Source organism: Hypanus sabinus, chromosome 22 (assembly GCF_030144855.1).
Source record: "Hypanus sabinus isolate sHypSab1 chromosome 22, sHypSab1.hap1, whole genome shotgun sequence".
In the NCBI taxonomy this organism is placed as follows: Eukaryota; Metazoa; Chordata; class Chondrichthyes; order Myliobatiformes; family Dasyatidae; genus Hypanus; species Hypanus sabinus.
The window spans coordinates 60,973,308-61,000,793 of record NC_082727.1 but is presented as its reverse complement, the minus strand read 5'-3'; the positions used below and the strand labels follow the sequence as shown (position 1 = coordinate 61,000,793).

Below are 27,486 nucleotides of genomic sequence, written 5' to 3'. Positions count from 1 at the left end.
GCAGGGATAGTCAACGTCAGGACTGAAAAGTCAATTATCCCCCTGCCTTCACTCCCACTGGCTAACACAGGGAGTTCCTCCAGCAGCTTTTTAGTTCCTCTATATTCCAGCATCTGCAGTCTCTGGCTCCTCCTTCCCCACTTCTCGTTGGTGCAGGATTCATTTCCTGTGTGGGGTCCACCTTCCTCTCTTGCGATACTCCTTACGTTACCTGAATAATCTTTCTGTCCTCTCGGCTTTCTGTTCAGTTTGTTTTCTCAAACAGGCCATTGAGTTGGCTTAGATTAACATTTTGTTTTCTCCCTGGCGTGTTTCCATTGACTGGCCAGGAGTACACAGCGACTGTTGTGCAGTAAACTTGCTCTTTTCAGCAGGAAGGTTTCTGACAAAGCTGGAAGAAAAGTTGTATTTCTTGGAGCTTTCTGGTTGGTTGTGATGTTGACTGAAAACTCAGTTTCTAAAGAGTTGAAGATGTTAAAGGACTGTAGAGGGGCCCCTTCTTAACCGTCTTAGCCAAACTGATGTTAATCAAGCATTATGGACTTGGAAGCACAAAATTTTCCACTGAACTCAAAAGTACAAGTGTAGAATTAGCAACATATAAAAATAGTTTCAGTGAAAGTTTTATTCAATCCAATTTTTTAGTCTGCTTAAAAAGGCCCAAACTAATCCAAATAAAATCTTAATCAAAGTAAATCCCAAGTACATTTACCTGTGCATTGAGCTGTTTGCTTCCTCACAGAGAGTCTCTCTGAGGTTTAGCGGGAAAAGTTACTGAACAATGTTGGCTGCAGTATTAGGTGAAAGGAGTCCCAGCTGACAACATAGCCAGAGCCCTGAGTAAATAAGGTTGCATGTTCACTGAAACAAATTTGCTTGAGACAGCCAGACATCATGAATTTGTTGCAGATTTCAATCTCATTACTAGCTGGAAGTTTCCAGAATGCTCATTTTGAGAACAAGAAAAGAAAGGGATTTGACAAAGGAAAGGGCCAGTTGTACATAGACGTTCTTCTTTGTTCATTTTGCCGCTGGCATTTAGGGCAGCAATGAAGGTGCCCCCCGTCTCTGGCAACTTACATGGCTTCCTTCATCGTGTCAGTAGCTTCCTCTCAGTTCTCACCAGTCAATCATGCAAGTTCCAGCTGGAGACTCAGGAAAGCTGTCACACTCAGATGTAGAAGGAAACTTTATTGCTGTTTCCGTAATGGTTTTGTTTGACCAACCAGGGTTGTTAGCTTGGCAAAAACTACACCATGAAGACAAAAGAACACTCCAAGAAACTCTGTGAAAAGGTGATTGAAAAGCACAAGTCAGGAGATGGATACAGAAAAGTTCCAAGTCACTAATATCCCCTGAAGTACAGTTCAGTCAATCAATCATCAAGAATTGGAAAGAATATGACACAGATGTAAATCTGCCTAGAGCAGGCCATCCTCAAAAACTGAGTGACCGTGCAAGATGGGGGGTTAGTGAGGGAGGCTAGCAGGAGTCCTAGGATAACTCCGGAGAAGTTACAAGCTTCAGTGGCTGAGATGGGAGAGACTGCGCGTACAACAACTGTTACCCAGATGCTTCATCAGTTGCAGCTTTAATAGACAATAGACAATAGGTGCAGAAGTAGACCATTCGGCCCCTCGAGTCTGCTTTAAGGGAGAGTGGCAAAGAGAAAGCCCCTGTTGGGAAAAAAAACTCACAGGAAATCTTGGCTAGAGTTTACCAGAAGGCACATTGAGACTCTGAAGTCAGCTGGAAGGTTCTATGGTCTGATGAAAGCAAAATTGAGCTTTTTAGCCATCAGACTATGTGCTATGTTTAGTCAAACACCAAACACTGCACATCATCAAAAGCTCACCATCCCTACCGTGTAGCATGGTGGTGCCTGCATCACGCTGAGGGGGTGCTTCACTGCTGCAGGTCTGGGATGGTTTGTGAAGGTAGAGGGTAAAATGAATGCAGCAAAATACAGGGAAATCCTGGAGGAAAACCTGATGTATCTGGACTTGAAAAGTACTGTTCACTCATGATCCCCATGCAATCTGACAGAGGTTGAGCAGTTTTGTAAAGAAGAATGGGGGAAAATTGTAGTGTTCAGATGTACAAAGCTAATAGAGACCTATCTGTACAGACTGAAGGCTGTAATTGCTGCCAAAGGTGCATCTACTAAATACTGACTTGAAGGGATGAATACTTATGCAATCAATTATTTTGTGTTTTATATTTGTATTAATTTCTACCACTTTGTAGAAATCTATTTTCACTTTGACATGAAAGAGTCTTTCACTGTTAATCAGTGTCAAAAAAGCCAAATTAAATTCACTGTGATTCAATGTTATAAAACAATAAAACATGAAAACTTCCAAGCGAGGTTGTATAGTCCCTACTTTTTATAGGCACTGTACATTATTAGTAGGGGTATGGAGGACTATGGTCCTGGTGCACGTCATCGGGAGTAGACAATAGACAATAGACACTAAGTGCAGGAGTAGGCCATTCGGCCCTTCTAGCCAGCACCGCCATTCACGGTGATCATGGCTGATCATACACAATCAGTACCCCGTTCCTGCCCTCTCCCCATATCCCTTGACCCCGCTATCTATAAGAGCTCTATCTAACTCTCTCTTGAAAGTATCCAGAGACTTTGCCTCCACTGCCTTCTGGGGCAGAGCATTCCACATATCCACCACTCACTGGGTAAAAAAGTTTTTCCGCATCTCTGTTCTAAATGGCCTACCCCTTATTCTTAAACTGTGGCCTCTAGTTCTGGACTCATCCATCAGCGGGAACATGCTTCCTGCCTCCCTTAATAATCTTATATGTTTTAATCAGTTCCCCTCTCATCCTAAATTCCAGTGTATACAAGCCCAGTCGCTCCAATCTTTCAACATATGACAGTCCCACCATTCCGGGAATTAACCTTGTGAACCTACGCTGCACTCCCTCAATAGCAAGAATGTCCTTCCTCAAATTTGGAGACCAAAACTGCACACAATACTCCAGGTGGGGTTTCACCAGGGCCCTGTACAGCTGCAGAAGGACCTCTTTACTCCTATACTCAATTCCTCTTGTTATAAAAGCCAGCATGCCATTAGCTTTCTTCACTGCCTGCTTGCTTTCATTGACTGATGTACAAGAACACCTAGATCTTGTCGTACTTCCCGTTTTCCTAACTTGACTCCATTTAGATAGTAATCTGCCTTCCTGTTCTTGCCACCAAAGTGGATAACCTCACATTTATCCACATTAAACTGCATCTTCCATACATTCACCCACTTACCTAGCCTATCCAAGTCACCCTGCATTCTCTTAACATCCTCCTGACATTTCACACTGCCACCCATCTTTGTGTCATTGGCAAATTTGCTAATGTTACTTTTAATTTAAAAATGGCTCAGCATAGACTAGGTGGCCCAAAGGACCTGTTTTGTGTTGTACTTTCTATGATTCTATATCATGCCTTGCGGTCTCTAACTCTAAATTCACCTAATCAAACTAAAGACAAAACTTGAAACTGTCACAAAACTCTTTGCTTTTACCCTCACTCCACCCGTATAACTAACTACCATAAGAAATGCACAGCACAAAATACAATGCAGATCAAAAACAGATATGTGGCTCCTACACGCCTAATGCTTCCAGTTCCAGTTCACCCTCCATGATTCGGAGGTGCTGTGCTCACCCTGCCTGAGGTCAGACACACCCTCCTTTTGCCTCCGGGCAAAAGGTTTTGTCTGGATAAAGGAGAAGAGCTTAAGCTTTGGATGTAATTGGATGAATCATTATAAATATTAAAAATATGCAAATCAGTTTCTACTGAAGTTGATAAATTAAAATCCAGTGTATTTTGCAATGCAATTCCATTTAATTAAATCTGCTTTAAGAGGATTGAAATATATTTTCAGAGTGCCAATTTGGAGTAAGATGAAAATGGCAAAGAGGTGGTTTACCACAACAAATAGTTTTAATCACCCATGAGTGACATGTTTTGAAAAGATTAAAATAACCTTTAAAATAAATGTATCTTTTATTGGGATACCGATATATAGTATCAGTTCAGAGCTCATAAGATGATTTAATTTTAAATTACAATATTTTAAAAAACTTTTACTAGTGTCCTGATTTCCAGAAGTCCCTGCTTAATTATGTACCCTCTTTGAAGGCCTCAAATTGAATGCAATGAGAAGCAGCTCTTAATAATTTTAAATCAGCCAGACCATGTGCACTATATAGTAGTTTTTAAAATTAATGGAAGAAATGGGAAATCTTGAATTGTATCTCTGTGTCAGTTATCGATCCTCCCAAATTTATCCCAAGGTGTCAGCTACCTCCCACATTTTCAGTTCATGTTGGCTCTTAATGCTCCAATTCCCCTGGCGTTGTGGTTAGCGTGAGTCTAGTAGAGCTCAGGGCATCAGATTCCAGTGTCCTCTGTATGTCCTTCCAGTGGAACATGTGGGTTTTCCCCAGTGCTCCCACAGTCCAAACAAGCACTGGTTAGTAAGTCGGGTAACACACACAAAATGCTGGTGGAATGCAGCAGGCCAGGCAGCATCTATAGGAAGAAGTACAGGCGACGTTTCGGGCCGAGACCCTTCGTCAGGACTAACTGAAAGAAAAGATAGTAAGAGATTTGAAGGGGGAAGGGGAGGTCTGAAATGATAGGAGAAGACAGGAGGGGAAGGGATGAAGCTAAGAGCTGGAAAGTTAATTGGCAAAAGGGATACAGAGCTGGAGAAGGGAAAGGATCATGGGTCAGGAGGCCTAGGGAGAAAGAAAAGGGGAGGGAAGGACCAAAGGGAGAAGGAGAACAGGCAAGGAGTGATTGTGAGAGGGACAGAGAGAGAAAACAGAAAAAGTTTGGGGTGGGGAGAGAGAGAGATAGAAATAAATAAACAAACAGATAAGGGATGGGGTAAGAAGGGGAGAGGGGCATTAATGTTCCACCAGCATTTTGTGTGTGTTGCTTGAATTTCCAGCATCTGCGGATTTCCCAGTGTTTGGGTTAGTAAGTCGATTGGTCATAGTAAATAGTCCTGAGATCCTGAGATTAGGTTGATGTTAAATCTGATTTGCTGGGGCATCTCAGCTCAAAGGTCTGGAAGGGCCAATTGGAGGGAGTGGGGTGCAACAGGTGGTGTTTGTGTGTGTGAGAGTGAGAATCAGAATCAAGTGTATTATCACCAGCATGTGATGTGAAATGTGTTAACTTAGCAGCAGCGTTTCAATGCAATACAGAAGAGAAAAAATAATTATAATAAATAAAATAATAATAATAAATAAACAAGTAAATCAATTATGTATATTGAATAGATTTTTTTTAAACGTGCAAAAACAGAAACACTGTATATATTTTTTTTTAATGAGGTAGTGTCCAAAGATTCAATGTCCATTTACGAATCGGATGGTGGAGGTGAAGAAGCTGTTCCTCAATCTCTGAGTGTGTGGCTTCAGGCTTCTGTATCTCCTACCTGATGGTAACAGTGAGAAAAGGGCATGTCCTGGGTGCTGGAGGTCCTTAATAATTGACACTGCCCTTCTGAGACACCACTCAGGCTAGTACCCAAGATGGAGCCGACTAAATTGACAATCTTCTGCAGCTTCTTTCGGTCCTGTACAGTAGCCCCTCCATACCAGACAGTGATGCAGCCTGTCAGAATGGTCTCCATGGTACAACTATAGAAGTTTTTGAGTGTATTTGTTGACATGCCAAATCTCTTCAAACAACTAACAAATTATAGCTGCTGTCTTGCCTTCTTTGTGACTACATCAGCCTGTTGGGTTCAGGTTAGATCCTCAGAGATCTTGACACTCAGGAACTTGAAGAGTGTGAGAGTGAGAGAGATATTCAAACACTGCCTATTCTTGTTTCTGATCTTGCTTTTTCCCAAGGCACACTGTAGCTCATGCACTTTTCTTATGGGTGGCTAGTCAATCCCATGTCTTTCTGTCAATTGTTTCCAACATTTGCCACTGCCTCCCTTGTCTCTATCTGTATTTATCCATTCTTTGACCTCACGGCCCACCTTCCGCCCTCTTTCTACAGCACAAATGTTAACTTCCTCATTCTCCATGGTGTTCCCAGACCTTTATCTCCTGTTGCTGGTGAAACATCTGTGATTACCATGCAAGTTGTTGGTAAGACTTCAAACCACGTAAATCCATTCCATAGATGAGAGAATCGATAGCAATCAATACAGTTTAGGGATACAATTTTATTTTGACCAAGACTGACCTAGAAATCACAATCTTGACGTTAATGTCGGAATGTAAAAACTGGAAGTCATTTGATGTCTATTTAGAATAGAGATGAGGAGGAATTTCCTTAGCCTCAGGGTGGTGAATCTGTTGAATTCTTTGGCAAAGTTGGCTTTGGAGGCCAAGTCATTGTGTGTATTTAAGGCAGAGGTTGATAGATTCTTGATTAGTCAGGACAGGAAAGGTTATGGGGAGAAGGCAGGAGGTTGGGGTCGAGAGGGAATGGATCAGCCATGATGATGTGGCGGTGCAGACGATGGGCCAGTTGGCCTATTTCTGCCCCTATGTTTTACAGTCTTACGGTGTTATAGACTCTGTGAGCCTGTTTTTATCTTCATTTTGACCTCTGTCTCACCTTTGTTCTGCATCAAACCTGAATGTAATGAAGTGATTCCAAAGATCTCACAAGTATTTTACATCATCATTTGCTTAGCAGGAATGGTTTCTGAAAGCATAGAATTCTTTCCTTTCTCTCCATTTCAGATGCCCGGTCTTCTGTAAGTCTACTGTCTGCTTTTGCCCTAAGCTAATTGGAGCTAGGTTGTTAGATGGTTAGGGGAGACTCCCTGCTTCATTACACCTGTGCCATTACCTCTGGATCTGCCCAATGGAAATGTGGCATGACCCTATAGTGTAGATAATTAAATCTTCACTGCCAGTCACCCAAGAGGCAAGAAGTATATTATAGTGCAATGATCTTTGAGTAGATGATGCCAGTGATGGATGATAGAGTTTGATAGATTCAGCTGTAGAGTGTGATGCATTAGGCTTTAAGTATTCATACATTTATCCATTGTGTGTCCATTCCACTGTTGAATTTTTTCTGAGCCTTCTAGCAGAGATGCCTCACTCTCTGTTTAAAACATTATGTGGTATGCTTCTCTTCCTTACCTGGGCAGAGAATGTAATCTCTGCAAATATATTTCAGGGATACCAGGATGCTCGTGATCGACTGGTGCACAGGTCATCCAGTCAGGGGTCCATCAGCTCACCCAGCTACAGTCGTCACTGCTATACACCTACGGTTACACGCTCCCCACAGCACTTTCACAGGCCTGGTAAGTAAAGCAATCCATCGTGGAGATCTGGGTTCTGATCTCTAAACTCTGGCAGTGGCAGAGTTCTTCTTATGGAAAGAGACTACAAAATTAGTCATAATAATGATCAATTTGTTTATATTGACAGGCCATAAAGATTATAATGAGCTGCTGTTCTTTACAGATTGAATCAGAATGAGGTTTAATATGTCACATATGTTGTGAAATTTGTTGTCCTGCGGCAGCAGCGCAATGCAAAACATAATAAAAGCTGTAAGTTACAGTAAGAAGTGTGTGTGTGTGTGTATAAAAAAGAGAAAAAGGTGGAAAGTGAGGTTTTCTAAGAAAAATGAATTTTCTATGACTATGGGTACAGGTTGATGGGATAAGTGGTTTAAATGTTTCAACACAGACTAGATGGGCCGAAGTCACGGTTTCTGTTGTGGAGTTTTCTATGACTCTACGAGTACTCATCAATTTTTTTTGTATTACCTGTTTCATTTCAGGAGTAACAGCAATGTAAGCTGTGAATTGAATGTTGACGTGAAGATCTTTATATGTACATTATGGTGTCTAAACAATGGTTTGAGTGAGAGACCCTTGTCTCTGAGTTGGGTTTCCACTGTCAGTCCAGAGACCAAGACTGAGCTTCTCGTACTGTAGCATTGCACTATCGGGCAAACTCGCTTCGAACTGAATTGTCAAGCCTAGCCTCTTCTATTAAGTATGTTTAGAAAAAATAATCCAGTGCACTATTTTGAGGGAAGACAATTAAACTTTGTGTCAATCATTATCAACATACTGTGGCAACCCACTTTCTGTGCAGGCGAACCGGCTCACAAATAGCCAGCGCGCCAGGGGAGACTTTGGTAATGCACCCCTGACGTCATTTCTGCCCAGAGAGGGCAGGCGCTAGGGATTTAAATGCCAGCGCCGCGAAGTTTGAATAAACTAGTCTCGAAACGACTTACCGACTGTGTGTCGTTATTTCAGCGTTGTGTGTAGCACATCGCTACATTGGTGACCCCGACGGTCCAAACGGGATTTGGACCAAATTTGATCGACTCTTCATCTGTTCACGCAGTTTCGCTGAAACTGCCGACTTTCTGGACGCTGCGACCACGCGTGTGGTTTAGCCAAGCAGAAGCCCAGTTCCAGATTCGGCAGATGTCCTCTGATTCCATGCGTTACTACCACGTGGTGAGCGCCCTTGACCAGGAGTCAGCCGCCCAGGTTGAGGATTTCATACAGTCTCCCCCAGAAGAAGGCAAATATGAAGCATTCAAAGCGCTGCTCATTGGGACCTTTGGCCTCTCACGGTGTGAGCGGGGTGCCCGCCTGCTTCACCTGGATGGTTTGGGAGACAGACTGCCATCAGTATTGATGAACGAGATGCTGGCCCTGGCTAACGGACACAAGCCCTGCCTTATGTTCGAGCAAGCGTTCCTAGAGCAACTGCCCGAGGACATACATCTGCTGCTGGCCGACGCAGATTTCAACGACCCCCAGAAGGTGGTGGCCCGGGCAGACGTGCTGTGGAAAGCCAAGAGGGAGAGCGTGGCGTCCGTCCGTCAGATTACCGGGCCACGCGCCCAACAGCAGACCAGACCAGTCCCGGCAGTGGGGCACACACAACACAGAGGCAGGAGTGAGGAGGCCAGTGAACAGTGGTGTTTCTACCACCAGCGGTGGGGCACAAAAGCACGCCGTTGTCACCCTCCCTGTAAGGGCCAGGGCCAGGGCCAGCTGCCGCTAATGACTATGGCGGCTGGCCACCAGGACAGCCTCTTGTACGTCTGGGACAAACAGTCGGGACACCGCTTCTTGGTCGACACTGGAGCAGAAATCAGCGTCTTGCCCCCGACGGGGTATGACACCCGCAACAGGAAGCCAGGACCCACCTTGAGGACCACAAATGGCAGCACGATACGGACCTATGGCACCCGCACAGTGTAGCTGTAGTTCAGCGCCAGCTGGTTCGCGTGGGACTTCACACTGGCCGCGGTGGCCCAACCACTCCTGGGGGCGGACTTCTTGTGAGCTCACAGCCTGCTGGTCGACTTGCAAGGGAAAAGAATGGTACATGCCGAGACTTTCCAAACGTTCTCCCTGGGTGAAGGCAAGTTGCCGGCCCCACACCTGAACTCCATCACGCTGTCGGACAATGAATTCACCAGAATCCTGGCGGACTTTCCATCGATTCTGGCACTGCAGTTCACAGCAGCCAGGCCCAGACACGGGGTACAGCACCACATCCCGACCAAGGGACCACCCCCACGCCCCTCCACACCCACGCACGAAGGTTCCCCCTGGAAAAGCTCTGCCTGGTGAAGGAGGAGTTCAAGAGGATGGAGGAATTGGGGATCGTACTGAGGTCCGACAGCCCATGGGCCTCCCCCCTGCACATGGTGCCCAAAGCAGTCGGGGGTTGGAGACTATGCGGCGACTACCACAGACTGAACGAGGCTACCACTCCAGACTGCTACCCTGTGCCGCACATACAGGACTTTGCAGCAAACCTGCACGGGGCAAGAATATTTTCCAAAGTAGACCTCGTCCGGGGATACCATCAAATCCCGGTGCACCCTGAAGACATCCCCAAAACAACACATCATCCTGTTCCGCCTGTTCGAGTTCCTCCAAATGCCGTTCGGCCTGAAGAATGCCGCACAGACATTCCAGTTGCTAATGGATGCGGTGGGACGCGATCTGGACTTTGCGTTCATCTGTTTGGACGACATCCTAATAGCCAGCAGTTGTCATCAGGAGCATCTGTCCCACCTCCACCAGCTCTACTCCCGCCTGAGTGATTTCGGCCTCACGATCAACCCGGCCAAATGCCAGTTCGGTCTCGATACCATCGACTTCCTGGGCCAAAGGATTACCAAAGACGGGGCAACACCTCTGCCCGCCAAGGTAGACGCAATCCGCCACTTTGCCTGGCCCAACACGGTCAAAGGCCTGCAGGAGTTCATTGGTATGGTGAACTTCTACCACCGCTCCCTCCCCTCAGCAGCCCGTATCATGCGCCCTTTGTACACCCTGATGTCGGGTAAAGGCAAGGACATTACTTGGGACGAGGAGGCCGCGGCTGCTTTCGTTAAAGCCAAGGAAGCCTTGGCAGATGCCGCGATGCTGGTGCACCCCAGAACGGACATTCTGACTGCCCTCACGGTGAACGCATCCGACACAGCAGTCGGTGGGGTGCTGGAGCAGCTCATCGAGGGGCGCTGGCAACCCCTGGCGTTCTTCAGCAAGCACCTACGACCACCCGAACTCAAGTACAGTGCTTTTGACCGGGAACTGTTGGCACTGTATCTGGCAATCCGGCATTTCAGGTACTTCTTAGAAGGCAGGCCGTTCACCGCGTTCACGGACCACAAACCGTTGACCTTCGCTTTCACGAAAGTGTCCGACCCCTGGTCAGCTCACCAGCAGCAACATCTGTCCTTCATCTCCGAGTACACGATGGACATCCAGCACGTCTCTGGAAAGGACAACGTTGTGGTGGATGCACTCTCCAGACCAGCTGTCCAGGCCCTGTCCCTGGGAGTGGACTATGCAGCACTGGTGGAGGCGCAGCAGGCAGACGACGAGATGCCCAGCTACAGGACTGCAGTCTCAGGTTTGCAGCTGCAAGACTTTCTCGTAGGCTCAGGTGAGAGGACCCTCCTGTGCGACGTGGCTACCGGCCAACCTTGCCCCATCATCCCGGTAGCCTGGAGGCGGCGAGTTTTTGCAGAACTGTAAGTTTGTGTTTGTATGAAGAGGCGGACACCGGGCACCACTACATCGGCCGTATGAGGGGCCATTCAAGGTGATCAACAACAACGGTTCCACGTACGTTCTGGACATTGGGGGGGAAAGAGGAGGTTTTCACGGTGGACCGACTCAAACCGGCCCATGTGGATTTGGCGCAGCCAGTCGAGGTTCAGGCGCTGTGGCGCAGAGGCAGACCTCCCAAACAGAGGTCCCAAACTGATTCAGACTGTGGCCATTGGGGGGTGTATTGCCAGTTCTGGGGGTTGGAGGGTTATGTGGCGACCCACTTTCTGTGCAGGCGAACCGGCTCACAAATAGCCAGCAAGCGGGGGGAGACTTTGGTGATGCACCTCTGACGTCATTTCCTCCCGGAGAGGGCAGGCGCTAGGGATTAAATGCCAGCGCCACGGTTTGAATAATCTAGTCTCGAAACGACTCACCGACTGTGTGTCGTCATTTCAGCGCTGTGTGTAGCACATCGCTACAATACAATATAAACCTCACAAAAGTATGTTGCTAATTAGAAGAACTGGTGGTGTTCATATTGTTACTTCATTGGCTATGAAACACATTGGGAAATCCTGGCAGATATATGAAAGGCACTCTGTAAAGCTTCATTTAATATCAGTGAATGTATACAGTATGCAGCCTAAAATTCGTAGTCTACACAGATATTCACAATCGAGAAACCTCATTGCATGAATGCTAGAAATATCAAAGACTCCTTTCCCACCCTTCAAACACGCAGCAGCAGAAGCATTAACCCTCTCCCCTCCATTCATGCCAGCAAAAGCACTGACTCTTCCCCCACCATGCAAGCAACAGCAAAAGCCCCCCCACCACCCCAAAGAGACATCAATGCAGAGACCATCAAAACTACAGTCCACAACCCAGCAATTCGGTATATCAGACAGTCTCCCTCGGACAATAGTAGCATTGAAGGAGAGAGAGGTCACTCCTGCAACAACAAGTATAGGCTAATTTATACTTGTGTGTCGCATTAACGTCGTAGGTGTCGCATACCCTACGCCGCACCTACGCTGTAGGGTGATGTGCACCTCTCCAGAAAAGTTACTTACACATCGCGGCAACGCAGACAGCAACAACTGTGATTGGTCTGCTTGGTAGCATCGCATTATACACTTACGGTTCCAGTTCCGTAGAGCAACGCAGAAGTGAAAATCAGGGCTACAGTGTAGGCTGCGGTGTAGCCCATACGCACTAGTATAAATCAGCCTTGAGGGAAATTAGCAGCACACTGTTCCGACGCTACTATTGTCCATACCGCTTCTCCAAGCCCCACCCTGCCCCCCCCTCCATCTTGAGGAACGACAGAGTCTCTGCATCTCTTTTCAGATTTAGCATATGATTTTAGTGGCTTTGTTTCCATTTTGTCTCTTGCTAAAATGTTTCTCAGTGTTTGCTGAACATGGGAAGCTTGCTTTTGTCAGTTACAGATTTACATAAATCTCAATAATGTAAAAGTAATATTTAATTATTTGGCACTTTTCCAACATTTCAACATCCAACAGCATTCATTTCATTCAGGCTGGAGTCCCTGACTCCTGTGTAATTTATTTTTTAATTAGCATTCCAAAGAAAACCAAGAGTGTTATTTCAGCACAAAATTTTACTTTTGAATGAGCTGTCAATGAGTAGTTAACTTGCCTGTACATGATTATTGTAAATGTCTGAATTGTGAACAGGCATAGGTCTAGAAATACTGAGACATTTTAACTGCATTACCCTCACTAATCTGCATTAACTGAGGTCCTCAGGGATTAGTCAGAACATCTCAAAGAGGACAACATTCCTGATAGGCTGAAACAGGTCAGCAGTGTGAATCAGGCCAAAAGTTTAGTCAAAACATCTTTTATAGCCCAATATTGGCATAAATTTCTGCTCCAGACACCTTTCTCCCTTTCATCTGCCCGTATAAACTCCCACATGACCCTCACAAGCTCTTTCCTCACTTAGACAATGCTGACCACCTGTTCCTCCCCAGATGTAAATCTACACACACACTCATCCCAGTCATGGACTGAGAGCACTTAAATGAGCTCACAGTGTTGATCAGCCTGTGACCTAAAACTTAACCCAAACAATGAAAAATCATTTCCTGTGTTTTTATACCTCAAGGATTCTGGAAAACTAAATACAAAAACTTTTGGAATACAGTTTATTGTTACTTTATGAACACTATCATAATTGTCCAGCTTTGATAGACTTTCTCTGGAGAAAGTTCCATTGCTGAAGCAGCTGGATTTTCTCAGATATCCAAAGTGGAATTGGCCCCAGATTTGTCTCTCACATTAAGTCATAGAGCAGGGTGGTAGGCTTTTCACGTCACATGGTTAATGCTGACCAGGATCCCCATCAAGGTGATCCCATTTGTCCACATTTGATCCATATCCCTCTAAATCTTTCCTATCCATGAACCTCCGAAGTGCTTTTAGAATGCGTCTGATATACCCGCCTCAACCACTTCCTCTGGCAGCGCATTCCAGATCCGGACTACCCACTGGTTGAAAGACTTGTCCCTCAGGTCCCAGCAAAATCTTTCTCCTCTCAACCTGGGGTGCCGCAGTCGTGTAGTGGTTAGCAGAATGGTTTACAGTACAGGTAACCAGGGTTTAATTCCCACCACTGCCTGAAAGGAGTTTGTTCATTTTCCCTGTGACTGCATGGGTTTCCTCCGGGTGCTCTGGATTCCTTCACGGTCCAAAGACGTACCAATAGGTAGACTGATAGATCATTGCAAATTGTCCTGTGATTCGGCTAGAGTTAAATCAGAGGGTTGCTGAGTGCAGAAGCTTGAAGGGGCCAGAGGATGCCTATTCCACACTCTGTTAATATATAAATAAAATTCATCCCATCACCTCTCATTCGCATTTTAACATTGTTTTGCTGCTTTTTCTCTTGGTTTTCATGTCCTTACCTATTTAAACGTTCACCCTTGACCCCTCATTCCACGTGTAATCTTAGATATTCACCGGCCTTCATTCAGCGCCACAAACTGTGTTTCCTGGTCTCCACCCTATCACAGACCTTCAACTCCAACCCTCTTTCTCTGCAACAAAAACTTGTTTTACTCTGACAACTCCCGGTTCAGATGAAGTTCATCGATCTGGAATTTTGTGCTGGGTCACCCTGATTTCTACCTTGTCATTCTGGGGGAGCTGCAGTGAGCATGTCAGCAACCCAGACATCACTGTATGGGCGGTACACAATGGCTGGAAGCAGGTGCAGGCACAATGAGCCCAGTGTTGTTCCTCGTCAGACTCAGATGATGGTCAGGTATCCATAATATTGGTCCCCAGCTTTGGACCAGCTTTAGTTGACGTATCAGCCATTTGAATAGGGTTGTTGATTTTTCCTAAAAATAAGAACTAGAATGAACTATTCAGTTTGAATCGCCTATTCCACGAGGTATTTGATGGAAGTAAGGGGTAAGACCCTCAAGCTTGATTCAATATCCAAAAAGGGTCCATGGCTGTTCTAATCATGCCTTTAGTTAGTTACTGCCATTATGCTACTGGCATTTAGGGCAGTAATGAAAGTCCTCCATCTTTGTCTGTCCATGTCAGCTCACTCAGATGTAGAAGGATTCTTCATGGCTGTTTCTGTAACAATTTTCTTTTACCAGTCAGGGTTGTTAACCCTGAACTGAGCCCCCAAACCCAGAGGACTGGTGGACCACTCTTAATCTGGCCTCTACCCTTTGACCTGTTTGGCATGGGTGACCCTACCAAGAGCCTAAGTATAGAGCCCTGATTCCAGCCAACACAGCTCTGTCGGTCATTGAGGCACTCAAGCCTCAAAACCCTATGACAAGGTTGTGGTCCTTTTGGAGAAATCATGGCTTTAAACTCAACCTAATGTTCCCGTTACCGTACTGTTGGGTTCCAATTTGTTGTCAGCAAAATAACTAACTAAAAAGTTTCCTGAAACTAATTGGAATCCCAAAGAAGGGTCTCAGCCTGAAATGAGGGTTGCTTATTCATTTCAGTAGATGCTGCCTGACCTGCAGAGTTCCTCTAGCATTTTGTGTGGGTTGCTTTGGGTTTCCAGCATCTGCAGAATTTCTTGTGTTTATAATTAGTTCTCCAATGTTTTTCACTTTACTTTCTGAAATAAACTGCTGCACTTGCTACCATCTGATGTACCTGAACTTTTCCAGAAGTCTGGAGATTTTGAAAGATGGCCACTATGTTGAAGATGGTTGTTGTGATGCATCTAGTGTGGTAGTGTAGTGGGTCGTGCTTAACGCTCTCACTTTCAGCTTCCACTGTTGGCTAGCGATCTCGCAAGGAGAGCTGAATGTGTAAGTCTCTCCATGCCAGTACAGAGCCTCTCCAAAAGCAAGCCTCATGTAGTGCCTCCTCACTGACAGCACAGGCCCACCAATGTGTAGACACGCCCTGGTGCTCATGAACCAGATCCCCAGCAATGGATAAATAGCCCCAGTGCCCTGTGGAATGTCTCAGGAGAGCCGAAGGCTGTGGGAGTAAACCCAGACAGAAACCTGGAGTGGAGCCCCTATAGTGGCCAGATATCATTGAACATTCTTCTGGCAGCTCCTGCAGTCAAGCTGATGCCAAACATATTGCTTCATATGCTTTCCTTTGAACTACACTTGTGAGGCTGAGAGGAGGATCTTAACAACTGGGCATCTCAGGATCTCCATACTTTCTGCCCAGGCTTGTGATAAAGAAGAACATCACCCATTGTCCTCCGAGACAGACGGATGTTGCCAACCACCCCCACTAATGCATTGGCTATCTGTGCAGTCACCTGGTTTACAAATTCTGAGCCCCAATATTAAGGTACTGGAAGCCCTCATCAAATCCTTTATCAATTTGCAACATTTCAATTTGATCATTTGTAGCTAAGGAATTTAGCTTTTAATCATAGCATGACGTATCTTCCATAGGTTTAATAGGAGTGTTTTAATCATCGCTTAAAAAATGCAAATCTTCTTAGAGTTCTAGTATTTATTGTAGCATTCACCAACTTTAATAATGGATGCTTCAATATACAGTTGAGAGAGCAAATAAGTCCAGAATAACAGTAAGAATGTGCACTCTTGAGCTCTTTACTTGATCCAGTTAAGCAAATGAAATGTTTAAATATCTTCATTCATTACATTTTCATTTCGCTCAGATTGTTTTCATTTAAAACCTGGCTCCCACACAACACAATCCATGTAAATTATTTTATTAATTCACATCTTAAATTCATCCATTCCAGAAGGAGAATTATGTAACCTGCATCAGGCTGGTCCAATTCTTTAATTCTTTAATTGCCACAATAATTTGAAAAACGATCAGCCTTAGTTTTGCGAATAATTGACTCTAATCACAGTCACATTGATGTCGAAAACCGTATGATTTTCTGTACAAGCCAGAATTTAGCTAAGCATATTTATCATTAACAATGCAACATGTTAACCACAATTTTCACTGTTCGGACAACAAAATGACTTTAATCGTTGTTCATATTTCAATATACTGCAGCTGAGTATAGATCTTTTTTATCTCCATAATGATTGATTTTGGCAGATTCCAACATATTTTACATCGTCGTTTCCCAATTCCCTACAAATTTAGATCAAAATCAAGTTTAAGTGGCAAGGTAGAGTTACATCCCTACCAAAGGAGGTGTGGGACTCTCCTCCCGTCTGCTAGCCTGCAGGTCACCCTTGGGAAAGGTGTAGCACCTGTTTAGCCCCCCACCCCCCAATCATGTGAAGCCAGGTTGTGGATGGTCATATGAACTGCTGGTGCATGTCACAAGTCCTGGTGATGCGACCACTGACACTAGGCAAACAATCTCCGAAGAGAATTGATAATGGCTGGGGTCACCCGTCTTGTAAAGACACTGCCCAGAAGAAGGCAAATCAGTTCTGTGGAAACATTTGCCAAGCACAATTGTGGTCAAGACCATGATCTCTCACATCATACGACACAGCACATAACGAATGAATGAATAGCCTAACTGTAGATTTTAGTGGCCTCCTGTTCCATCATCAGGCCATGCTCTTATCTTTTTAAAGTATCGTCTTCTCAATGTATTTACATGTATTGTATATTATATAATTTGGACAGTATAATTTAAAACAGGCATACAGTTATCATAATTCTCATACTATTAAACATCCAACAATTGATTTTTTTTCATCTTACTATCTGTGAGATGTATTTTCTTTCTTTTTAGAAAGCATAAAACCATAACAATTCTATCAGCTAAAATATTAACGTACAGGGTAATTTTAATTATCTTTGCTTATTTATGACTTAAAATAGAAGCCACCCATGGGAAATGTAGACATCACCTGAAAGAGATTTAATTTCACTTCTGACCTACAAAATAAGTCTTTCTTTTTTTAATCAAATATATTCAATTTGTTGTGCTTTCCCAACATTTTTTTTTGCTTTAGTGCATGTCATCCTGACTAAATTGGTTATAGTAAAAGAATTTGAAGCTTCAGACTGGAAAGACCGTACAACAAGAATGAATGAATTTGCTTCTTACACAGGAAACTAAAATTCTGGAAGGAATAGTCAAATTGCTGCAGCATTGTAAATTGTCCAGCGATTGGATTGGGTGAAAGTGGTGGGTGCTGGGCAGTGTGTCTGGAAGGATCTGTTCTGCACTGTGTGTCAATAGATCAATGAAATAAAACAGGATGTTCAATTACAGACTTAATGGCGATATATATATATATAGATCCAATAAGAAGTAATGTTGATCTTACTACTATTACTAGGTACAAATGTATTTCACATGCAATATATAAATAGACGTCCCCTGAAGGGATGTTTTGATTGCCTGATATTTGACTCGACTCATGAAACCAGTAACAAGGCATCGATTTCAGCTCCCAGAGCCAATTATAAGTTTTGAGCTTTAATGATTGTATTAGACATTCCAAATCAGGATGCTGTCCACAGTTACCCAATCTGCAAGTAAAGCTAATTTAATTTTGTTCTCAGTATCAAAAGTTTTATTAATGGTATTATAGGTAAGAAAAGAATAAATATTTCTCCTTCTTTTGCCCTCATTCCAGAGAATGTGCTTGAGAAATAGAATGAGCTACACTTTGATTTCCTAAATGCAGTGATCTGGCATTTTCCAATCTTGTTTATTTGCATTTCAATTTTTATTTTGCAGCTTTCCCATTTTACATAGGTATGTCATGTTCACAGTTTTAAGCTCAATTTGTGACACAAGCATACACAGAAAATATAACAAATGTGTTGTGTGATATCTTTGCATGGCATGGATGCTGCTGTCTCTTCAAAGACAAGCATGCTAACAAAATTATTATGCAATGTGTGTTGGCTTGAAGGTGTAACTTCCACATATTGGAGTGTTCTCCTAATCAAATTTGAACAAAGAAGGGAGCATGAATTTTACTAGAGTGCCACAGAAATGCAGGAGTGATTTGAGATGCTGCTTATTTGTACAGTTAATTCATTCACTGCTGAAAACCTCATTCTTGCCAGCCGGCAGTAATGGAACACCTCATTTTAAAATTCACATTCTTGCTTTCAGCCTCCCACACTCACTCCTCTCTCCTGCCTCTTCCCCCAATCCTACAACTTCCATAGTCCTCCAGTTCTGATCCTTTGTGCTACTTGGAATGTCGTTGCTTTACCAGTTCCTGCATTCCTTTTGCAATATCCTCCCTATAATCTCTGCTTTTTTAACCTGAATTTCCTCCTCTAAAATCCTTGACCATACTCTGGGTCATTGTCATCAATATCCCCTTGACTCAGTTGGAGTTTTACTCACTCACACTCACGTGATGCACCTTGGGTATGTGAGGAGCACGATACTTGAATATTAAGTTCTTCTCCATGCCTTCTTTGGTGCATCAGGCGGTAACCTTGCCTTTTTTGGCATTTGTCTGTTTTATGAGGCCAAGTTGCTAGCTCGAAGCTCACCCCAGCACCAGTGCAAAGTGTGCAAGCATCTGGGTGAATTTGAAGACTATTCTGGAGACTGGGTGTGGATACCACTGCACCACCAGCAGAGACAGCTTGAATATTAGAAATTTTTAAAAATTCCATACCAACTTGGACAAGTGACAAAGCTGCAGTCCTAGCTTTGCCTCTGTCAAGTACCAGGAGTATTCTGAAGGGTATCACAAAGGACCAGGAAGACCATCTTTCCTCATCGAGCTCATGTGCCTGTGGACGGGCAGGGACTGTGCTCGCAGGGGCAAAATTCTGCAACATCTGAGCCATTGTCACTAAAGGTGGCATAATATTGTGCCTAAAATACGGAACCTCCAGTAATTATTCAGCTTTCAGTGACTTTTAAAGCAAACATCTCAAATGATCTTTCAGTTGGTGTCAATTGGATAATTGATGTTATTTTGTTAAGTAATGATATTGATCAACTATATGATTTAGGAACTGTCAATTTTGTTTTTTATTATCAGTTATGTTGTGTATTATCAGGATTGAGAAACAAGTGTAGATTTAGTTAACAAAATGTTTTAAAAATGGCAGATGTTGGAAATCTGTAACTAAAACATAAAATCTTGGAAATTCTCAGGTTAGACATCAAGACTAGCAAGGGTTCTTCCATATAACCATATAACAATTACAGTACAGAAACAGGCAATCTCGGCCCTTCTAGTCCGTGCTGAATGCTTACTTCCACTTAGTCCCACTGACCTGTACTCAGCCCATAACACTCCATTCCTTTCCTGTCCACATACCTATCCTATTTTACTTTAAATTACAATATCGAACCTGCCTCTAACACATCTACTGGAGGCTCGTTACACACAGCTACCAATCTCTGAGTAAAAAATTCCCCCTTGTGTTACCCCTAAACTTTTGCCCCCTAACTCTCAACTCATGTCCTCTTGTTTGAATCGCCCCTACTCTCAATAAAAAAGCCTATCCACATCAACTCTATCTATCCCCCTCATAATTTTAAATACCTCTATCAAGTCCCCCCAAAACCTTCTATGCTCCAAAGAATAAAGACATAGCTTGTTCAACCTTTCTCTGTAACTTAGGTGCTGAAACCCAGGTAACATTCTAGTAAATCTCCTCTGTACTCTCTCTAATTTGTGAACATCTTTCCTGTAATTTGGTGACCAGAACTGTACGCAATACTCCAAATTTGGCCTCACCAATGCCTTGTACAATTTTAACATTACATCCGAACTCCTATACTCAATGCTCTGATTTATAAAGGACAGCATACCAAAAGCTTTCTTCACCACCCTTTCCACATGAGATTCCACCTTCAGGGAACTATGCACCATTATTCCTAGATCACTCTGTTCTACTGGATTCCTCAGTGCCCTACCATTTACCATGAATGTCCTATTTGGATTATTCCTACCAAAATGTAGCACCTCACACTTATCAGCATTAAACTCCATCTATCATCTTTCAGCCCAGTCTTCTAACTGGCCTAAATCTCTCTGCAAGCTTTGAAAACCTACTTCATTATCCACAATGCCACCTATCTTAGTATCATCTGCATACTTACTAATCCAATTTACCACCCCATCATCCAGATCATTTATGTATATTACAAACAACATTGGGCCCAAAACAGATCCCTGAGGCACCCCGCTAGTCACCGGCCTCCATCCCGATAAACAATTATCCACCACTACTCTCTGGCATCTCCCATCTAGCCACTGTTGAATCCATTTTACTACTTCACTATTAGCACCTAAAGATTGAACCTTCCTAACTAACCTTCCCTGTGGAACCTTGTCAAAGGCCTTACTGAAGTCCATATAGACAACATCCACTGCTTTACCCTTGTCATCTTTCCTCGTAACCTCTTCAAAAAATTCAATAAAATTTGTCAAACATGACCTTCCACGCACAAATCCATGTTGACTGTTCCTAATCAGATCCTGTCTATCCAGATAATTACATATACTTTCTCTAAGAATGCTTTCCATTAATTTACCCACCACTGACGTCAAACCTACAGGTGGATAATTGCTAGGTTTACTCTTAGAACCCTTTTAAAATAATGGAACAACATGAGCAATACGCCAATCCTCCGGCACCATCCCCGTTTCTAATGAGATTTGAAATATTTCTGTCAGAGCCCCTGCCATTTCTACGCTGACTTCCCTCAAGATCCTAGGGAATATCCTGTCAGGACCTGGAGATTTATCCACTTTTATATTCTTTAAAAATGCCAGTACCACCTCCTCTTTAATTGCCATTGTTTCCATAACTTCCCTACTTGTTTTCCTTACCTTACACAATTCAATATCCTTCTCCTTAGTGAATACCGAAGAAAAAAAATTGCTCAAAATCTCCCCCATCTCTTTTGGCTCCATACATAGCTGTCCACTCTGATTCTCTAAGGGACCAATTTTATCCCTCACGATCCTTTTGCTATTAATATAACTGTAGAAACCCTTTGGGTTTATTTTCACCTTACTTGCCAAAGCAACTTCGTATCTTCTTTTAGCTTTTCTAATTTCTTTCTTACGATTCTTTTTATATACTTTATATTACTCTAGCACTTCATTTACTCCATGCTGTCTATATTTATTGTAGATCTCTCTCTTTTTCCAAACCAAGTTTCCGATATCCCTTGAAAATCATGGCTCTCTCAAACTTTTAACCTTTCCTTTCAACCCAACAGGAACATAAAGATTCTGTACCCTCAAAATTTCACCTTTAAATGACCTCTATTTCTCTATTACATCCTTCCCATAAAATAAATTGTCCCAATCCACTCTTCAACCCAAGGTGATTGCCCTGTTTCTCTGGATGTTGCCTGTCCGGCTGTGTGTTTACTGCATTTACTGTTCATTGCAAATTTCTTTCGAAGGTCCTATAATGTTTCCTGTGCAATGAGCAGTAGCTGTTGTTTTTCTTGAGGTTTATACAGAACAACTAAATAAGACCTTTCACAAAAGTAACATTTTGATGTTCATGAAAGGATTGAGGCAGGGGTTCCCAACCTTTTTTATGCCATGGGCCTCTGTGTTAAACGAGGAGTCCATGGACCCCAGGTTGGGAGCGCCTGGATTAAAGTACGTGCAGTTTACTGTTTGCAGTAAGTGACTTTAATGTGGGATAGAAACCATCACTCACTATCTTTTGTTTACTTTGCTTTCTTAAATTACGTTTACAACTAAACTAAAAGTTATTGTTTTGTAAAATTAATCTAAGATGGTTCAGGTGTGTTAAAATATTTGTACTTGAGAGTCAAATAGATAAATAGTTTGTTTTTCATTTGAAGCAAAATTTAATATTTATTATTTGGTCAAAGTATTTTTTCATTATCTTAGTATGAATGAGTTCTTTAAGTGAACCCAGTTTCGTGTAAGTTGCAACACTGTAAAGTAATTTTTGAATTGATTTTGCTTTTATGTTATTACTGATCCATTTTTGTTGTATTAAATTTTAAGAAGCTGTGCCATTCTCATTAATTTTTACTCTTCTTATTGGAGGCACTGAGCCATCCAGTGGTCGGAGCTCCCCTCTCCCTATGCGGCCAGACAGCAGGCCTCTAACACCATCTTATGTTCAGACCCCTAAACATTTCCATCTTCCAGGTAGGAGTTCAATCACAATGGTCAGTGTTGTAGTCTAGGCTGTAGCTATGTCTCTATTTATATGTCCTGTCTACATTTCTCCTCACAGATTCTTTGGAGTAGTTTTTCAGTCTATGAATTCACCTTGCTTAAAGTTATCTGATCACTTACGAAGCAGTCCTACACAGGGATTGCTAATACAGGCATCTTTAGAATGTGTGGTTTGCTTAGAGTTTGCTTGAGTGTTTTTGAATTGCTCATAAATCTCAAAAGTGCTTCGACATCGATCAGAACTCACACCCATTCAGTTTGACCAGGGACTCCTTCAGCGGACAAGGGGGAGAAACACGGAGTAGAAATTTGTTGTTGGCCACCGGTAAGAATGGAACAAGAACAATATGGTTATTCTGTGCAATGGGCTTTGCTTCCAAAATTTGATTTTATTGGTCACTAATGAGAAACTTCAGAAGCAGGATATGCTGTCACATTGTCATTTATCACTACAATGAAGGAAGAACTTCTCCCCAGCAGACTCTTTTAAATGGATATACGATTAATTGCTATATATATTGTGTGGGAAATAATTGTTAGTTCTGAAGAATATTCTGCAATAAACGTTAAAAGTCAAACTAGACTTATTATCCATCCTCTGTCTTTGCTTTGAAGATGACAAACACAATCACTGTACTGCAGACAGAGCCACTAAGGCATGAGGATAACTCAAGCTTAGTATTAAATTTCTTTATTGATGCTGTAATGAACTACTAAATTGAACAAATTTAAATTTAAATCCATCTAAACTACTCTTAACTTTGATTTTGTGAAGGACCAGTTTTTCTGTTGGTCTCAGGAGAATGATGTGTTGCCCTGATGCTTCTAATGGACTTTAGTGGGATGACATCAAAACCTGTGCACAGCAAAGCTGAAAAGCGAATTAAAGTAATCAAATGGAAAAATGATAACAATGGTGTACTGTTCCACAAGCATTTGTTTTAATGTTCCCAGTACAGCCCACTTGTACCTCAACTTTAGAAACTGCAACTGAAAAACTGAGAAACAAAATTCAAATTGATAAGCTTCCTTCATGTAAATGTGCACTGAACTGGTTAACCAGCAGGACGAAGGCACAATAAAGAATCTTGTGGCATCATTTCAGATCTCTGCCAGAACACAGCATTGTCCGTGTTTCATGTTTATATGCTATATCAGCAACAGCAAGCCTTTGATCTTTCATGACTCAGTGCTCTGCTTCAGGCATTTTATTATTGATGTACATTACTCATGATCAGGTCCCAGAGTCTTACTAAGGTGAATAATCCACAATCATTGGTTTATCTGCATCAGTTCTTGGGCTGGAACATTTACAACCAACCTATTATCTACTTAAGCACTGCTTCCACTCAGTCATTTTCTTTGCTTACTCTAAATTATAAATTCCATTATTTTATTTTATTGAGATAAAGTGCAAATTAGGCCTTTCCCGCCTTTTGAGCCACACTACCCAGCAACGCCCAATTTAACCCTTGCCTAATCACATAATAGGTTACAATGATTGATTAAGGAACCTGCCAACCAGTACGTTTTTCATTATGGAAGGAAACAGGAGCACCCAGAAAAAAACTACATGGTCACAGGGAGAACGTACCAACTTCTTACAGACCGGGTCAGGGACTTAACCTGGGTGGCAGGTACTGTGAAGCATTGTACTAACCACCAAGCTATCATACCCCATGGTATCAAGATATCAAATTATTAATGAACTAAGTGATAGGCTAATTTGAACCAGGCTTCAAATAAATGTCCTCCTCACTCAACTCTTTGTTGTATTAATTTTGTCCTCGTCCAATGGCAGTTGAGTAACATTACTGACCTTACACAATGATAGATCTGTCTGGCTGCATACAGTTTTAATACTATTCGCACTGTGGCTAAATTTGAGTGTACCTTGTACTACTCTGTGTCTCTCTATTATCTTACTCCATCTGACTTGTAACATACGAAGCATTCATTGCGTTTTAAATTATAATTTTTCCTATTTAATAACTATCCGAATTTCTTAATATTTTTTCATTACTTTTCTGATAGGAACCTATGAGCTTATGTTAAACTTGGGTTAGTCAAAGGAAGAAATAACATAGAAATGGAACCTTTAGCCCACCAACCATTAAACATTCATTTTTAATGCCACTCATTCTGCCCACATTCCTATCAGTTCTCCTCTCTCTTCACTCACCCACACAGCAAGTGCAATTTATAGTGCCCAATCATGCTACTAACCCACACATATTTGGGAAGTTTGAAATTCCCACCACTGTCTGTAAGGAGTTTATATATCCTTCCCATGACCACATGGGTTTCCTCCGGGTGCTCTGGTTTCCTCCCACAGTCCAAAGACATACTGGTTTGTAGGTTAATTGGTCATTGTAAATTGTCCCATGATTAGACTCAGATTAAATCGGGGGGACAGTGGGTGGCATGGCTTGAAGGGTCGGAAGGCCTATTCCATGCTATAAATAATGCCATTGCTCCTAGAGGATCTCCATGTGGTCACAGTGAGTACCATCAAATTCCAGAGGCTGGGATTCAGCTGTGAGGTGAAAGCTTTACCTGCTGCATCACTGTGCTGCAGCCAGTGAGAACAGGACAGTTCGCAAGTAAATTGACTTCTGGCCAAAGAATAGTAATCCTCAGTTATCAGCCTGATTAATGTACTTAAATAAGAAAAGGTCAGAAGCAGAAACTGTGTGGAGCATTGTTGCCATTGTCCTTGCTCAGAAGTATTTATATTTTGCACTTTTTCTTTCCACATTGGTTGATGTTTTTCTGTGTGGTTGGTGAAGGTTACCTTTGCTGTTTCTATGATGCACTCTGACATGACACATTGATATTTGCCTTCTGTGTTTAACATCCTGTATTAAATCAATGTGTATTTTCAAATTTATTTGTAATTTGAATTGGAAAGAATCTTCATTGTCTTGTGTAATAATTAGTAAACTGTTCAACTTTCTTTCCACAGATCAAGGAACTAATATATACAGAAAGCCTCCTATCTACAAGCAATATGGTATAGTTCCTTACTACTTTGTATTTACCTTCTGATGCTTTGGTATATTGTATATTATAGTGCCAAATTCTCTTTTTTTTTTGCTTTCTATAACAGCTTGTTATATCTGTCAAGATATTAGGACCAATATAAAGATCTTGTAAAATAGATGCTGCATAAGGTCATATTTAAGGCAGTTTCCTCAAAGGTCAAAATACATTTATTATCAAAGTATGTATAAATTACACAACCTTCAGATTCGTCTGCTTACAGGTAGCCACAAAACTAGAAACCTGAAAGAACCCAATTTTTTTTTAAAAAAGGACCAACATCCAATGCACAGAGAGTGGAAAACAACAAATCATACGAATAATAAAGCATCGAGATTCAGAACCAGATTGAACCCATAAACCCAAAACCCGGAGCAGCCAGAGTAGGCCCATAGCCTCAGACTTAGTTTGTCACACAGTGGGGCATTCCCTTGTGAAACCCAGAGCAGCCTCAGGACCCCAGCCGTGGCACAGACCAGATCGGAGTAAAATGCCAGACAACACAACTTGCCCAACCCTCGACTCTGGTCTTTTGAGTACCAGATGAAATTCCAGAATTTAGAATGTGAAGATTTCCACCCCATTTTACTGAAGTTTAGCACTCTAGCCCACATCTACCTTCTGTGCTTAGCCATCAGGCTGAGAGTGGAGCAGCTTTTTAAGCACTCTCTTCTGTCAAGATCCGCAAATAACATGGAAGTGAGCACCATGTTGTCCTGGAGAGAGTGATTTTGTGAATGAGAACTGGAAGCTGCTTCTACTCTATTTGCTGTGAACATTTTTCAATTTATACATTTGCTCCAATGAGTGCAATTGCAAACTCAGCACAGTCAGAGCCTAATGAGAGAGGGTCTGTATTTCAAACCCAAACTCACACTGAACAGGATTGAAACTGATAGAATTCATTTCCCCCATCAAGGACGGCTGAGTGACTGTCCTTGACATGAATTCGTACCTTCGTTCATGGGTATAAATTTAGTTTATCTTAACTGACAACAACACTTATTGTCCAAATGGCCATTTTGTGAAAAATTACTTTTTCAAGTATGAATAGAATTTTTCATAATATATAGTTTACAGCAATTTAAAGAATACTTTTGGAATGTAACCAAGTCTATTTCCTTGTTTCTTTATTATTTATGACAGTTTTTCATTCTGATTCATCTCTCCATTAATATGTTCCTTGTTTTCCTATTAACAATACTCATACTAATCTCTAAGTACTGTTTGCTTGTGAATTTCCTTAACTGCAAGTCTTTCTAAATGTCTAAATAATTTAAAATGCTTCCACTAAACCCCTTGGCAGAAAATTCTGATTATTGGAATGTTTAAGTAACATAAATATTTCATACTTAACCATCTTTTAAACTTATAATTGAAGAAAAACATAATTTAACCTTTGTATTTAATTTCAGTTTTAAACTATTTACAGTAAATCAAGACTCTTCATGAATCCCACAATTCATTGCTGTCAGAGGGAAGGGTAGATTAGATAATCAGGCTCACAGCATTCTAGTAGTGTCACTGACCTGTTCTGTAACTTCCCAATGGAATCGCGATTGATGAATTTACCAAATTATGGGTGGCAGGGTGAAGATTCATCTCTACCAAAGGCGCTCCTTCCCTCCACTTCCTGCAGGTCACCCTTGGGCAAGGTGTCATGGGAAACCATGGGAACAGGTGGTGGATGGTCATCTGAACAGCTGGTGTATATCACAAGACCTGGTTATGCGACCACTGACACCAGGCAGACAATCTCTGAAGAGTATTGATACTGGCTGGAGTCACCCACCT

At 42.4% G+C, this 27,486-nt stretch overlaps 1 protein-coding gene across 9 annotated transcripts in view; it reads left to right on the top strand.

Moving 5' to 3' along the window:
• Nucleotides 1-27,486, top strand: part of ablim1b (actin binding LIM protein 1b) — a 400,575-nt gene that overhangs the window by 329,530 nt on the left and 43,559 nt on the right. For 7 of the 9 annotated variants that reach the window (XM_059947920.1, XM_059947911.1, XM_059947912.1 and 4 more), the window contains 3 exons: nt 7,184-7,313; nt 22,516-22,620; nt 25,616-25,663. In XM_059947920.1, coding sequence (XP_059803903.1) covers nt 7,184-7,313; nt 22,516-22,620; nt 25,616-25,663 — 283 coding nt within the window. The remainder of the gene's footprint in view (nt 1-7,183; nt 7,314-22,515; nt 22,621-25,615; nt 25,664-27,486) is intronic. The other 2 variants (XM_059947918.1, XM_059947913.1) reach the window with 1 other exon arrangement.